Source organism: Plectropomus leopardus, chromosome 6 (assembly GCF_026936395.1).
Source record: "Plectropomus leopardus strain MGB_pleo_1.0 chromosome 6, ASM2693639v1, whole genome shotgun sequence".
In the NCBI taxonomy this organism is placed as follows: domain Eukaryota; kingdom Metazoa; phylum Chordata; class Actinopteri; order Perciformes; family Serranidae; genus Plectropomus; species Plectropomus leopardus.
The window spans coordinates 38252091-38268721 of NC_142181.1; the positions used below are offsets into that span (position 1 = coordinate 38252091).

General features: G+C 39.4%; 1 protein-coding gene across 13 annotated transcripts in view; it reads left to right on the top strand.

The window, feature by feature from the left end:
* The window catches only part of myo18ab (myosin XVIIIA b), a 219690-nt gene that overhangs the window by 117168 nt on the left and 85891 nt on the right, over nt 1-16631 (top strand). For all 13 annotated transcript variants that reach the window (XM_088079413.1, XM_088079407.1, XM_088079408.1 and 10 more), the window contains one exon: nt 5344-5472. In XM_088079413.1, coding sequence (XP_087935539.1) covers nt 5344-5472 — 129 coding nt within the window. The remainder of the gene's footprint in view (nt 1-5343; nt 5473-16631) is intronic.

Below are 16631 nucleotides of genomic sequence, written 5' to 3' on the forward strand. Positions count from 1 at the left end.
GCATATCCCCATAAACCAGCATATCCCCATGTTTAGAATTTTAATGGCTAAATGAAACAATCATCAGCACACTTGGTTGCAGCTGGTGGGCTTTCTACACCCCCAAACCCCCCTTTTTTCAATGCAGGCATTCATTGGCTTTAGCAGTCTCTAAATTGTATATAGATGCTCAAATTGGCTCAAACAAAATGTCAATCACAAGAGGAGATCCCAGTCGCCATTTTGACACCCAAGGACCAGCATTGCATGCATGCATATGAGGATTATTACAAAAAATACAACAGAAATATTGTACATTTACCGGACGGTCTGAAATTATGCTAAGGGCTTCCCTGGATATTTATTGGTGTAATAATGTGCCTGGACTAAATGTTTTACTGGATTTGGTCTTCTGGACCTCTGGGAGTGTATCACAACTGTTTTTGTTGGAATATTGCAACTTGTTGTGATTGTTTGTTTTTCTGATATAAGTGGTTATAGAACCTTCTGTGGTGGTTGTATCTTGAAATGGTCACAATAAATCAAATTACAAGATTCTCCGCTTTCTGGTGATATGCGGCATGCCATAGACCGCATTGAATGGCTGCCATATTAATAGCACAATGTAATCATGATGTGTTATAGGGCCAGTATTCTTAAAAGGTGAAAGTAGGTAGCATGCAACCAGTCGTTTTCAAGTTAACGTGCTGAATACGTCATTTGACTCTTTTTATGTGACGCAAACAACAAAAACATTCCTCCTAATCTGGAGCTATTTCCAACTGCTGTACAGATGGACCACCTGCCTCTGGCTGATACTTTACCAAACTTTCAGGTACCAAAAAGCCTCTGGCTTCTGTTAGTGCTGCATACCTTTGATTCATTAAACAAACCCCCTAGACTCCGTCATAGTTCTGATATGAGATACTGTTCTCCCACTCATTCCCGCTGAAGAGTGTTAGTATTCACAATATTTCTCATCCCAGCTAATCATTAAAAAAAAGTAGGATTAGACATTTTTACTAATCCTACATCCTAGTCACACTGTGCAATAGATGAAGTCATCAGAGAGTAATAACAGCCTGTCAACAGATGATAACATGTATGCTGGTAGATGCTTTTTCTTCACAAAATCTTTTTCAGTGCACCACCTAAAGGATGACACTAGAAGAACTCATTCATTTTGAGATTCTTGTGTGTACAAGAACAATATTTCTAGGACACATCATTGCACACAACAAATCTGCAACAGAAGAGATGCTGTGAGACATTTAAAAGAGCTTTATCTCTCTTCTACACACACATGGACCCGCAGAAACCTGTGCCATGTCCAGTTTCACTTGATATTCAAGGCTAACAAGTAGTAACGTTAACCTTTAAAAGCACTACAACAGCAGGGCTATGACACACAGGCACCCACAAATAAACTCTCTTTAAGGGGCATGAATGTGCCTCTAGTGACTGTAGAAGCATCACAGGACATCCCTGATTTTCCTGCAGAAATAGAGCTGGTTAGCTCTGCCAAGATACACACTGACCTGTGGTCAGGCAGTGACCCCTGTGTCACCACCCGCCTCGTCACACACTTCACTATGTGAACAGGTTTTTCCGACTGTAAGGAAGGGTTCTGCAAAACGGGAGCCCTTTAACCAGCAGTCCTTACCTTAACTCTCCCACCAAGGGTTGATGGGACGGTCTTACTGTGTGTGTGGTTATTTTGATGGAAGTAACTCCAAAACTGTTTAATCAGTAACACATTACTCTACAGAGACACCAACATTACTTTCAAATAAAAGTAACAAGTAATATTTAATATATAAGATTTTCAAATGAGCTTGCTTAACCTAGTGCAAACCACTGTTTTACTGGGCTGACCAATGTTTGATTGATTTGTGCTTTTTATTTGTTATCCATGACCACACCATAGCACTGAGGCCGCTTTTGTTATGGTCTTCAATGACTTCCACTGAAACACAGTCAATTTCAGAATTTCTATCTTAGTATTTCTGGATCTCAGTGCTGCATTTGACAAAGTTAACCAGAACATATCACCAGAGTGACAGGTGGGACTTTATAGCACAGTACTAAGCTGGTTTGAATTCTACTAAAAGGACAGGGACCACTTTTTGTCTACATGTAATAACACATCTGAGTGAACAAAAATGTCATGTGGAACTACTCAAGGCTCCACTCTGACACCTCCTCTGTTTCACATTTACATGCTTCCACTAAATTACATTACGAAAAACAACTAAATATGTTACTATAATTATGCAGATGACGCACAATATAACCATATTGCGGGGGGACTATGGTCCAATATAAGCACTGAGTACACATATTGAAGAAATCAACATTTGGATAGGATAAACAAAGACATAACTAAGATGATTGTTTTTGGAACCATTATGGTTGATTAAAAGTCAGTGCTCAGCTTTAATTGGCAATATCAAAAACTGCAGACCATCCAGAAATCTTGGAGTTGTCATGGATGCAGACCCGAATATCAACAGCAGCATGAAGACAATTACAAAGTCAGCCCACTATCACCTTTGGAATATAACCAGGATGAAAGGAATAATGTCTTAATAGGATTTGGTAAATCTTGTCCATGCATTTATCTCCAGTAGACTTGACTACTGTTACGGTGTCTTTAACCCCCCACCCCCACCCACCCAAAAAGAAAAAACCAAAGACAGCTACAGCTGAACACTGCTGCTCAGTAAGTCCTCACCAAGACCAAGGAAGTAGATAACATCACTACAGTCCTTAGGTCTTTACACTGGCTTCCTGCAGAGCTTGCTATTGTTGGTTTATAAAGCAATGAATGGTTTAGGGCCAAAAAGCATTTTTTAATTTTGCTAATTTATGAACCATCCAGACTCATCCAAACCATCCAAACTCCCAGAAATCTACAGGTCCGCTTGATTCTATTAAATAATGCCTTTTCTGTTTACCACCACCTTTAATTAAATCAAATGATTATTTAGTTCTCATACTGCACTATAACTTATTTTATTGTATTTTAAACAAGAATATTCAATTTTATTCTATCTAAGAAAGTTGTAATTAATGTTTTTTTATTATGTGTTTCTCTTGCACTTTGTCTCCATGTTTTGATGTTTTGTGTAGAGCACTTTGAATTGCCTTGTTTCTGAAATGTATTATATAAATAACCTTGCCTAGCCTTAGAAATACCAACTATTTAGGTGGACTGCCCATGAAATGGTTGTTAAATTGACTGGGTCCAAACTATGGGTCACAAAAGAGTTGAAATTAAGCAATAGCTATAAACTCTGTGCATCACATCAGTTTCATGCTCTGTATTATAACTGTAGTACAACTATGTTTTATGTTGGTGAAGTCACAAGCTCTGAATGACATATATTCGGCCATACTTGAAACTGTACTTTCTCCTGTGCTCAAGCAATTTTGAAAATTACAGTGAGAGTTGCATCCTCTGAAGGACAAAGCATCACTTAAATTCTGCTTAATGAATCTACTTCCACAAAGAGCTGCCAGCTAATTCATGGCTGACGAACAGAGCAATGTCTGTCCCCAGACACAAATTATCTAGAAGGAGTTGGAGACATTATGATGTGGGCTTTTCCAGGGGGTGCAGTGTCAGACCGTCATGACTCTTTACAAAAATTAAATTGTGTACTCATTGGCATTTGGGAAGTGGCACTGCTGCTTTCCAAATCATCAGCAAAGAAGATAAAAGACAGGAATATTTCTGGACAAGACTATAATGATATGGCTTGGAAAATCACTGAGACAGTTGTTCTGGACAAGAAAGAAATTAAAAAATACTTAAAGTACCCAGCAGCTCAGAGCAGAATTAACACAGCAAAAATTCAAATCTACATTTGCAACATTGTTTTAGTACCATATTTTGTAAGTTGGCTCCAATGTAAGGTCATGCTTAGACAAAATGAACACAAGATGTACACACTCCTGAGCCTTTGACACTTGGTTCCCATTTGACAGATGATCTGTGTGGCCACTTATAAAAAAAAATTGAAATATATTAATTGCTGTCTGTGACACAAAGTCTTAGACATCTTCCCTGCTTGGGCCTTGGCTTTGACAATACAGTTAGCCAAAGAGTTGATCACACTTGGCAGTAGTGGACAAAGTACTATCAGAATCTGGTGTGGTCTTGTCTTGTATTTGATGCTGGAGCTGAAAGCTTCAGAGCACCAAGCTGAAAACACCCACACCTTTCGTTTTCTATGTAAGCCAGCACACACATGACAACTTAATGCCGGTCACTGCTGGCTGGGCAACCCATGAACAAATGTCCAACATCATATTCTTCAGCTCCGATGCATGTCAACACTGATTTTATCACATACACTCTCTGCATTGGCACATCCCCACTTGACTACTTCTTCTATCTGCATGACCTGTTTAGTATGAGCTTCTTTAGTTCACCTGAGCCAAATGGCCCAGGCAGGGGTTTCTGTTGCAGATCTGCGCAAAACTTAAATGTTTTTTTTTTTTTTGGTTAAAAAAAAGATCAGCAAAAACAGAACTAAAGATGTAGGTAATCAATGTAATCTGCAGTCTTGCTTCTACTGTTTACCTCTGCTGTGCAACTGCACAACTGTGGTGGAAACATGGACTGGTTTGCTAGAAAGCACCAAAGTTCCAAGAATCCTAGACAGAGCTAGTTCAAGAACCAGAGCTAATATGATCAAAAAGTGGTATTAGTAACCCCCTGGACCCTCTGGGTCCCTGGGTCTGTATCTAGTGCTACCTGCGTACAATGCCACTTGCATGTTCGAGATCAGTAATGTAGTGCGGAGGTTTCTGGCACAACTTTACCAACTTCCAAGGTGCATGGAGAATGAATAGAGTAATGAAGAGGTCAAAGAGCTCTAGCAACACTTGATTTGGCTGGTTATGGCAAAGATTTGGAGGATATGAAGTGATGAAATTCCGAAGCAGTTCTATGCCCACTCACTAGTTACTACATGAAAGTGCACTCTATTATGTGGGCTGAGGTCCACACTGAGTTTGCCTGTGTGTCAAAGAGGACAATCACCAACCTATGCTACATGTTGCTGTGTAGCTCGATCACTGAACAGATTTTTACAAGGTTACAAAACTTTGTAGTTTGTGATAACTTTGGGTTATACCCCACATTTTCTTTAAATTTGATCACATCAACATGGAGTTTAGAAGGCCGTATAAGAATAACACTTCTTACAAATCTATTGGATATTTAGTTGATTTTAACACACTTGAAATCCTATCAAGTTTTACACTCACTTGCTAAACATGATGTACTGTACATCCATGTGCAACATGGAAGTCTTTGTAGCAGTCCTTACCTTAACTCTCCCACTCCTCCTGCAGTTGTTCTTCAGAGCGGGGACTCTGTCCAGGCTGGAGGAGCAGCGAGACGTCCAGACCAGGAGAAACATTACTCTGTTTCAGGCTGCCTGCAGGGGATACCTGTCCAGACAGGCCTTCAAGAAGAGGAAGGTAAGGCTGCCACATGCAGAGTTTCTTCAGCAGATCTGAAGCCTCATTTTATTGTGGTTTAAAATATTTTACCAGGGATCCTTGATGAAGAATCACATTTTATTTAATCTGTGGCCCTAGCTTCATACATGGAGAGACTGTAATTGTTTTTATCTGTTGGCCCCATGTTGTTGACATGAATAGCGTAATTAACAGAGCTTAATGCTTAATGCCTCGTGTTATTTATTTCTGTTTTATGGGGTTAGGATGAAAGACAGAGTTGTAGCTGTTGTGGCATTTGGGCTTTGATTTCTTAATTAACTGTTTGGGAATGCATATCTGTGGTCTGAGGAAAACATTTGGGAAATCTTAAGAAAGCACAAAAATGTCAGTAGTCTAATCATTTTATCTGAGCTGAACTTGAGCCACTTGTTTTGTTTCTTTGACCTCTCAGTATTATAATGACAAAAACATGATCCGTCAGTGGCCTCCCACATACAATCAATGCCTGAAAAAGTCAACAGGCTCTTATCCCGACCTCCTGTGGTGTAGGTCAGATGCTGTATCCTGTGAACATCATGACATTTCAGCATTATTCGGCAGTTCACAGTGAAATAAAAGATGTTCAAACCCTATGAGATGATTTTAGATTGTTGCAGCCAAATGAGCTTTTTGGGTGCTTCACAAGTTGTCCTTGTAAAGGATTTCGCCTTTGCCATTTTCTTCTTCTTGCACACTGTTAGGTGTGTGTGTGCGCGTGCGTGCGTGCATTTGTGCATGCGTGCGTGTGTTGTTCCACCAGAGTGAGCCTGACAAGTGGAAAACATTGCTGCTGTGCGCTGACTGACTCTTGAAGATGCCAGTGGGGATCTGTTGACTTTCTGTGTGTGTGTGTTACTTCACAGAAGTTATGATGTTGATGGTGGAAGTTTTCTCATGTGAACACACATTTCATTTGGTGCACAGAATTTATATATTCACAGTGTCTGTGTGTGTGTGTGTGTGTGTGTGTGTGTGTGTGTGTGTGTGTGTGTGTGTGTGTGTGTGTGTGTAGAGGGAGATTAAGCTTTAGATGCCGTCCTCCTTTTATTACCATTTCAGTTTATTCTTTCTTCCTTCACTGGGCTGAAGCCTGCCAGCTAAAATTACTTTTCAAGGGCATTTGGGTTTCACTCGACTACTCTGTCTCCCCGGAGGACTCAGTTTGAGCCTCATCTCTCGGGGTAAATTGTAATCTCATGTGATTGATGAAGGTGGAATTGGGTTCATTCTTTGTGACCATTGTAAGCAACTAGTTGCTAATGTGCATTTTGTAGGGATTCAGACAGAGAAGAGGAAAACACTCACATTTTAGTGGCTTTCTAATTCACCCCTGCATGCATCTCTACAGTAATTTTCCTCTCAAGGCTTAGTGGATTTTACTCTGTGGATTTCACTTTCTCCCTCCTTGTGATTTTTGTTTTTAGTAAAAGAGTTAATTACAGAGAAGCTGAAAGGCAAGTAATAAGGTTTCTTATGGACAATGTTTTCTATCTTTTATAGATGATATATTATCTTGTATGGCTAAATTAGGCACATACAAAGGGCATCTTGTAGCTCTCTCTATGAATTTTATTGATTCAAAGTTGCTTTATTGGCATGAACATTGCAATATATATATATATATATATATATATATATATATATATATATGTATATATAAGAGAGAGAGAGAGAGAGAGAGAGAGAGATACCATAAAACTTTTGTTAATAGCCCGGACTATTATTTTCTTAAATCATTGAATTCAACAGGCTTATGCTTGGGACAGGCGTCTATATGGGTCGGGCTTTAAACTCCTTTCACACAAAACTGTTGTTCAGCAAAGATGCTGTCTGCTGTTGCTACATCCGTTCCCAGCTCAGAGGCTAGTACACACAGTCCTCATTGATGCAGTCAAGAGGGTCCCTGGTATGAACCCGGGTTGGAATGGGGTTTGGTCCATGTAGTATTGGTAACATTAGTGTCATTGTTAGTGTCAGACCAGAGCAGTTGTCATTTTCACACCTGGTGCACCCGTCCTTTAAATAACAAATGTTCCTGCGCCAATCTGTGTGCCCCTGGGTGTGTCGGTCTTTGAGGCAACAGAAAGCAAATGTGCAATTGACCAAATAAAAGCTGGTTTAAAGTCAAACGTGCAATCTGTTTCCTGTTTTTAAAGGGGTGGATTATTCAGATAGCAAGATGCGCCTGCATGAGGTTCAGATGTTTGGATAAGTCAAGTAGAACATCACAATACAGCCCTCAAAGTCCCAGCATTCTTTGTGGCATGTTGTGTGTTGCACAACATTGATATGCCTCATAGATGTCTCTTGGACATAGATGAGGGCGCCTTACAGGACGCAGGAAAGCGTGAGGCTGAACTGCCTGTGCCAATGCCAGTTAACCCCAATATGCCAGCAGCAAGACGCAGAATTGCCACAGCCAGTGTCAAAGTACCACAATCCATACATTAGAATCAATTATACTACAATTAGTTCCGACCAAGCAATTTGATTGGTCAAGAGGCATTCCATGAGTGATAATATACAGTACAACATCACTGGGACTGCTAACTTTTAACTCTGCATGTCTCACTCCGCTTCACAGCTGTTCAAAGTCCAATAATTAGGCTCACACTAAGTGGTATTTGTCGGTAGTTGCCTAATGTTACTGTACATTGTATCAGTGTTTGAAGAGTGAGGAAATCCCATCTGACCGGTGTCATCGCTCAAAAAATACCTGAGCAAAATCCTGCCTGATGCAAAAGCCCTCGACCTGCAGCCCAGGAGGAGGGGGGAACTGTGATGGATGGGTTTTAGTAAACCGCTGTTCATTGGGAGTAAACCAGCTGTCACAGATGTTACACGGATGTGCAGTGAGACAGGGACACACTCATCTGACACTATCCACAGCCTGAGACACACACACATACACACACACACGCTGTCTGATACTGGACATGAGATGACAGCAGTGAGTGGACACACGCTGAAGCGACGAACTGATCAGACTAACTCATCCGAATCTCACAGGCGGCCTAAGTGTCTGTTAAGAGACTCTTATTTCACTGAAAACACAGAGATAAATGTTCATGATACAACAGCTGCTCTATGTATAAAATGAAGACCAAGTTTCCACATATTAGCAAGTGGCATGCAGGAAAATGTTTATGTGTTGCTAGGCAACAGCTGTCACTTCCAGCAGTTGCGGAAATATTTGTATAGGTGGAGCAAAAAAAAAACATTAATTAAACAAACAAATCATGATCTGCTGTTGCTTGTTATTGTTAACTAATAAAAGACGTTTGTGGAACTGTTGTATAAAAGCAATATCACACTCGAGGTTGTGATGTTGTACTGTATATCATCACGGCTGTGATTATGTTCTGTGACCGAATCACAGCTGTGATGATATACAATACAGCATCACTCCCTCTGGTGGGGTATTGCTTAAATATACAGCTTGTCACCTGCAGCTCCTCATCTAATAACACCTCACTGTGACCTTTCTTGTTTCTAACTCTAACATTTCAAACTGATCTTCTGATGGAAAACAGTCTTGTCTCGTTTTATGGAGAGGTCTTCCAAGAACGATCACAGAGAGTTCATACCGCAGTCAATAGTGTTTTCCTGTGACAGCTTCACAATAAAAGCCACCCCATATGTCGCCAGTCATTTTATTGTGAAGGAGCAGCAGTGGAACATGTTTCATATTTGCAATACAGCTCTGCTCCAGCTGTAGGAGAGTGAGCAGCAAACACTGAGATCAAATGTCAGTTTCCTTTGAATCCCCTATATATTTAAAAGAAAAGTGAAGTCACCAAAGATAAAAACTTAGTTGAGAGGAACAGAATGTAAATACACTGATTGGCTAATGTAGTAAAATTCTGACTATACATAATATCAAAAATTGGGTCTGTTGTAAAATTATAGCTTTTAAGTCTAGCAAAATAGAGTTGAGCTGTGTCTGGCTATAACAGCCTTACTACCGTCTGTGCTGACTAGATACCTGAGAGAGGCAGCTAACAGCTAACTGGTTTGCAGTGAAGCTTAATAGACAGCTGGATGTAAACACATAGTCTCTGTGTCCTGAAGCAGCGTGAGCCAAGACGATAACACTGTTTATTATTTATCAAACTGACACGGCAGCACATTACCATGTCACACCCTCCACTGTTTACTTTCCAAAATAAAAGACCAACATAAATTCCCATCATTTTTGCAACAAAAATAGCTTTCACAAGACACAGGTATATTTTCAGGGCTTTCCATGTAACGTTATAGCTTTGCTCACTGATCTCCTACCTCTTTGTTTGTTCTGTCTCTGTACAGCACTGATAATGAGTGTAGTTGTTTGTCATTACGGAATCTTCGTAATGTTGGGAGAATCTCAACTTAGATGTAATCGCTGATAAGCTATTGCGACACAATGTCACGCAAATTTCTCGCTCAACTTGTGAGACTCCATGGCATCACGTGTCACGTCCATCGCATCCATTGCCTCACCTGGTATGCATTTGCATCCAGTCACGTATTTGCATTGACTCTCTGTATGAAATGCTTGCATTGTGTTCAGTGTGAACACACCATTAGAAGGTCATCAGGAACTCCTCCCAGTGTACCCTATCATCTTTTTCATTTGACGAATACCAGAAAGATATTTTTCGTCCCATTAATGTCTGCATGCCAAAAAATTGTCCGGAAGAATGCCTTGTTATAGTGTTGAGAATCTGCCAAAACAACTTGTAAAAATAGTAAAAATAAGATTTGAAACTGACCATGTACCACTCACAAATCTGTCCCTTTGCATTCTCACATTGAGTAAAACTGGGGCTGGCCAATATATGGATATTATATCAATGTCATGATATGAGAGTAGGGCTGTGTTCGAAATCATCCACTCATTCACTCACTCCCTATCCACTACATCGTGTTTATGATGTAGTGAACTACATCATATACACGATGTAGGGAACGACGACGGGAGGAGAATTCGGACACTACACGGTAATTTCCTGAACGTGGTTGCGTCAGCAGATGCGCCATGGTTATTCAACTATAAATACCATCATACTAAAAAATACAAATGTAATGTTCAATCAGGAATGACAAATATGAATTCTGAAATTTCTTTTATTGATGAATATGCACCACTAGAATATATCCCATCCATGCAGAGCCGCATTTCTTCGGCCGGAGAACAGCTGGTTGTGCTTAACACGAAGCTTAATAAGCTTCTCAACATCTTCATCAGTCCCTTGGAACAAGAAACAGAAAAGCATTTATTTTTCTAACACACCGCCAATTGGGAAAAGAGAACAAAACGCTATGATCAGATGTGAGCGGGTGTGCGGGTGTCTGCTCCTAGCTAGAGCTGCAACTACCGGCAAGCCCTAGCATTAGCCTTAGTGTTAGCGTTAGCTCGCAGATACAAATAACAAACCGGATGCTTCTCCACCAACAAATCCGCTCGTTATGACAATTTGCAACCCTTAAAAGGCCTAAAACCACGCCACTAAAGTATTACACGCATCAAATGTGTATATTGTAATGTTACTTAAATTTATATACAAAAGCGGCGGTTGGTGCAGCGGCCATCGTCTCCTTCTTCTCCTCTTCCAAAACACGACCGCATTGCATTGTGGGATACGGAGCACAAAGTAGTGTACATTGCTTGTTCACTCAATTTTGCGGTGCATTGTGGGTGTTTTCTCGTCCACTACATAGTGGATGAAATTAATCGCGGAGAATTCGAACAACACTACAAAATGGCGAACACACTATATAGTGCACTACATCCGTGATAGGGGGTGATTTCGAACACAGCCTAGATGTCATCTTAGATCTTAGATATCACAGATGTGATCTCTTTCTGATTTTAAAGGCTGCATTACAGTTGTCGAGTTTCTGTCAGGTTTCAGGCTCAGTGCCTGCCTGTAATCAGCCTGGCATACAGAACCACATAGGACGCAGGACAACTCCACTTATTTCAATTTATAGAAATTATGATCATTGAAGTACAAGTGTTAGGTTGAAAACCTCAAAAAAATAAAAAATCACATTAGTTAATTCAGCGAATAAATTCATCTCTTGATAACATAAATCATATCAGTACATAAACCAATCTATGTCTTAAAATAAAATCACTTGATTTCACTCAAATAATTAAATGGGAACATTGTTTAATCATGCTGAATACCATATTCAGTGTTATAAATACCATGCCGTGCCACATATTTATTAAAAATATTAATTGCAATTTTTAAATTGTTATGCTTTGTCTTAAATTAAATGTATTCAGTTTTTAATATTTAAGATCTTTTTTAAGTAATATTTATGATCTTTTTAGGTAATGTTTGCAATAACTGTTTAATTATCTTTAGTCTAACCTTTAATTCCAAGCAAAATAAATTAATTTTAGGTCAGGCATTATTTACTTTATTGTTAAACAAACATATAAGAATATATAGATACCAATAGTGTCTCTGTGGTTGTCTGAGCATTGATGCAAACTTTTCTCCAACTTGTTTCCAACACAGCTGATTTCACCAGAGCGTCTCTCTCTCTCTACCTGCATCACCAGGAGTCTGAGTTACTACACCTCTTAAAGGCCTTTTTTGCTACTTAAATAACATTATTCTAAGTTACAACAAAATAATGAAAAGAAAATAAGAGTCTTTTAGTTTATGGCTTAACAACAGTAAAGTGCTGTTGTTTCCTGTTATTTACCTTTTAATCCACTGATTCTTTATGTACGCATTACTGATGATTATTTATCACATATCTCATTGGATAAATATTTTGTGAACGCACCAATAGTGAACTCTACAATATCGCCACAATATTGATATTGTGGTGTTTGGTCAAGAACTAATATTTAGGCAAATTTTCCCCATATCAGCCAGCTCTAACTTAAACATTATTTTTTTTGTGTTAACTCATTGTTTTGTTATTAATAATGTCCATAAAGTCAGAATGGTAGATTTAAATTTACTCATGAAGTTTTGCCAAACCACAAAATCAATTAGTTTGTGCCTTCATCTGGTCTATATTCTTGCTCTAGGGAACATCTCCCATTTTCTTCTGTGTTCTCTCTCCCCATCTGGGGGAGCAGCGTTCAAAGCACTCCTGGAAATGAGTGAGAGGGAGAGCAAGAAAGGAGGAAAGGAAGGGAAGCTGGAAAAAGAGAGACTGTGCCTCGCCATGGGGGAATAGACAAATAGAAGAGATCCGCTGGCTGCTTTGAAGCCCTGCTCTGTCTCTCCTCTCTCTATCTCTTTGACATTCATGGAGAACATTTGAGAGCAGAGGAGCACAGGAGATTTCACTGCCAGCCAACCAACACTGAGCCTAATTAAATAGTTGCCTAAAGACAGAAACCCCTCCCCCACCACCCGCTCCCCACCCCTCCGACTGGGAACAGGTGGGCTGAGGCAGGCACTGCTGTTTGATGTGTGTGTGTGCGCGTGTGTGTGCGTGTGTGTGTGTGTGTGTGTGTGTGTGTGTGCGTGCGTGCGTGTGTGTGTGTAAAAGTCAGGGCCTATGTAACCACCTCCTAGGTGCATACAGGTGTAAAGGAGACGTAGAGGCCAGTGGAAGACACGTTATTACAGTTTTTTTTTATCATTTAGAGAGGCTACTGTCTCTTCCTGCCAAAGCATAACTGATCTGACTGATTTTTTTTTTTAAGATTATTTTTTTGGAATTCTGCCTTATTAGATAGGACATAGTGATAGCGTGAAAGGGGGAAAGAGAGGAGATGACATGCAGAAAAGGGCTGGAAGCTGGAATTGAACCCACGGCTGCTGCAGCAAGGACATTGCCTTCATATATAGGGCGCCTGCTTTATCCACTGAACCGCCGAATGCCCCAGCAAAACTGATCTTTATCATATTCTTCAGGTAGAAAGTGTAAATGAGTGATTAGCAAACAATTAAAGGGTTTCACCTCAGGCTAGTGAGTCATAATCAGCTGCATTAAGATGTAACAAAATGCACTAATTGTCCCCTTTATTGGTGCACTGTAAGTAGGCGAAGCACGCAGAGAGATGGAGCATATTTGTGTATGTCAGGACCATAGTCTGTATATAAAGACGGACGACACACTCCCACCTACTCCTGCTATGCTGAAGTGAGCTTAAAATATCCACGGTAGGGGCATTGCCATCTTGCGTGGATGATGTCATTGAGAGCCCACATCTGCGCAGATGCGATATCAGCGATGGGGGGCTTCCTGCAAAAACACTCGTCTGACCAGTCATAAGCAGCGCCATTAAATGCAGGCGCACATATTGGATGTCACAGCTGTCAATCATGGCAGAAAAGCCCCCTTTTTTGTAATTTAATAACCCACGAAAACCAAACTTATCATAAGGAGAAACAAACATCAGGGTGATGAGAACTACCTTTAGTGACAGACAGTGTTTTTTAGAAAAATGTATTTGTATATGTTGTATATGTAATAATGTATTATATTTTCCACTTTTTCTTTGTAGTTGTGCTTCTAGTTGTGCTTTTTGTAGTCTGGGTATGTGTCAGTTTTTCCACTGAAAAGATTTCTCCTGTGACTTTTACCCATTGGTCCTTTATTGGTGGTATTTCCTTACCCCACTTCCTAGTGAGAGCTTTCTTCCTTGCTGTTAGCAGTATTTTGATCAAATATCTATCATCACTGGCAATAATATTATCTTCAGAGAATTTACATACCTCATATCCTAGTATTTGCTTTAGCTCCTTACATACCATTTCCCAAAACACAATTATTTTTAGACACTTTCAAAAAACATGAGAATGGTGTACATCAAAAGACCCGCACTCTTGTCAACATTTCTGACAACTGTGCGGCTGCTTACTTTCAGCAACCTGTTTTAGTGCACATTTTCAATTTAGCATTAAAAACACAGAGTTAAAACACTGCAAATTTTTAAAAAGCAAAAACAAAAATTAAAATACATCATCAGCCCCCTTCGCCAAGACCCTCTATTCAGATAAGGAAAAAATTAACTCTCAACCTGGGTAAGGGCTCATAGAACCCTAATTCACAGGTAGATTTCCCCTGGGCAGAGCTGATGACCTCAGTCTGTGAACGCAGGTAACCAGGTTTCTAATGGGCTGTTTACACGGCAGCTTGTGTAGGACAAACACTTCAGACAGAGAGAGTAACAGCCAGTGGCTAGAAGAAAGGAGAGATCATTTGACAGACTGATGTGTATCTTAATATTTAAAATATCCCATGTCTAATACAGACAAAATAAGTGAGCCAGCCAGCTTCAAATAGAGGGTCAGAGGTTGGGGAGGAATCAGATTACTGAGCTGCTGCATGTATTCTCAGATGTACAGTAACCAGGGTACATGTAAACATGTTCTCCCATTACATTAGTAACCTGCCTACTTCTGTTCCTGTAAACACACTGATGACAGAGAAAGGATCCCTCCCCCACGACGGCACTACGCGCAGTAGCTGCTGTTTGCACAGAGTAGACACAAGTCGCAGCAGAGGGATTACAATAGTAAGTAAATATCAACTCTATAATATTAAGGAAAATAATTCATAGTTTCAGGTGAAGCATGAGAATACATTTAAAAATACATTCACTTTTTGAGAATAGCGTAATTTAAAAAGATACTTGTGCAGGGATCTGCTTTAAGTCCAACTATAATTTAAATGGAAATGTAGGACTGTCCCTCTGTGAGGACATTGCCTTTAAACGGTCACCAAAATCAAGAAAAAAGACAAATATCTGCTGTGTTGTTTTAACTCTTAGTGTTGTCAAACGGTCTGTTTGATGGATTTTACTTGCTATTTGTTCTTTTGGTTGTGTTCATGCATATGGCATACATTTTGGCAAGATTGTGTATTTTTGTTTAATCTTGGAATTTTCAGCTCAGCTCCTACAGTAAGTTTAAAATACACTGTGGAATCTAAATTGTTACATTCATACTTTTAAGTGCAAAAAATGCTCAATTGAAACTCGTTCAAACTGACATTTTTGATTCCACAGCTATCATTGCATAAAAACATGCATTGTATTATTTCAAAAACCTGGCTTTTAAAAGGTTAAAATTTTGAAAATTAATGAATATTTGATATTTATTATTAGGACTGGTGTTTGTTAAAAAATAAACTCAATGAAAGTAGAAAATCATATTGATGTAGTATTTTTCATAGCATGATTTTGAACAGCACGTTTTGTGTGCAGAGTGGAGAATGTGAGTATTTGACACTACGCAAAAAATAGCAATATGTTGCTGCAGATCATTGACATATGCCCGGCTGTGATAATAATAATACAATTTAAAAAAAAATGAACTTAGCATGTAGTATATTTGAAATAATTCTTTTTTTTTTGTTTTGCTTTTTGTTTGTTTGTTTGTTTGTTTGATCTAAAAACATAATGGCGCTATGACAAAAAAGCTGGCATTTAAAGGGTTCAAATTTTGAAAATTAATGAATATTTTATATTTATGATTAGAACTGATGTTGGTCAAAATTTAACTCAATGAAAGTAGAAAAAAATATAAATGTATACTATTTTTACAGCTTGATTTTGAAAAGCACATTTTGTGCGCAGAACGATACGAGTGTTTGTAATGTTAAATCGGGCCCTAAGGGGTTAATCGTGCTCAGTTACTAGTTTCATTCTTGAAATCAGCAAATTCATTTAGTTTTCTTTAAATATAGGATATTAGTTTATAACCTTTGCCAATATGTCAGACTTCTCTGATTTGCTTCTTCTCAGCTCCAGCTTAAAAATAGATTTATTGTCATAAGTTGAAATTAGTTTAACAATCTACTGCAGCATCCTCATGTCTTGAATTACATTAAATCAACATTAAATGAGAAAAGTCTTCCTTAAATTGCCGAGGGGAACCTCGAGGGAAGAGAGAGTGTTTTCTGGTCCCGGTCAGGAGGAGTGTGGGAATCGGACATGAAGTTTGTCAGAGTGTTGAGAGGAAGATTAGAGTGAAATGGCCCAGATCAGTGTTTCTCAAGCTGCTCTTCAAGGCTGCTGATTTTCTCTTTCATCCTGCCGCTCTGCTGCCACACAGATCCTCTCCCTGCCCTCGGTCCTCTTTAAACCCGTCCCTGGTCTTCATGGTCAGAAGTTTAGCTCTGTCTCAAACTGGGTTATTCTTCAAACCTGGAAATGGAGGCTGAGATTT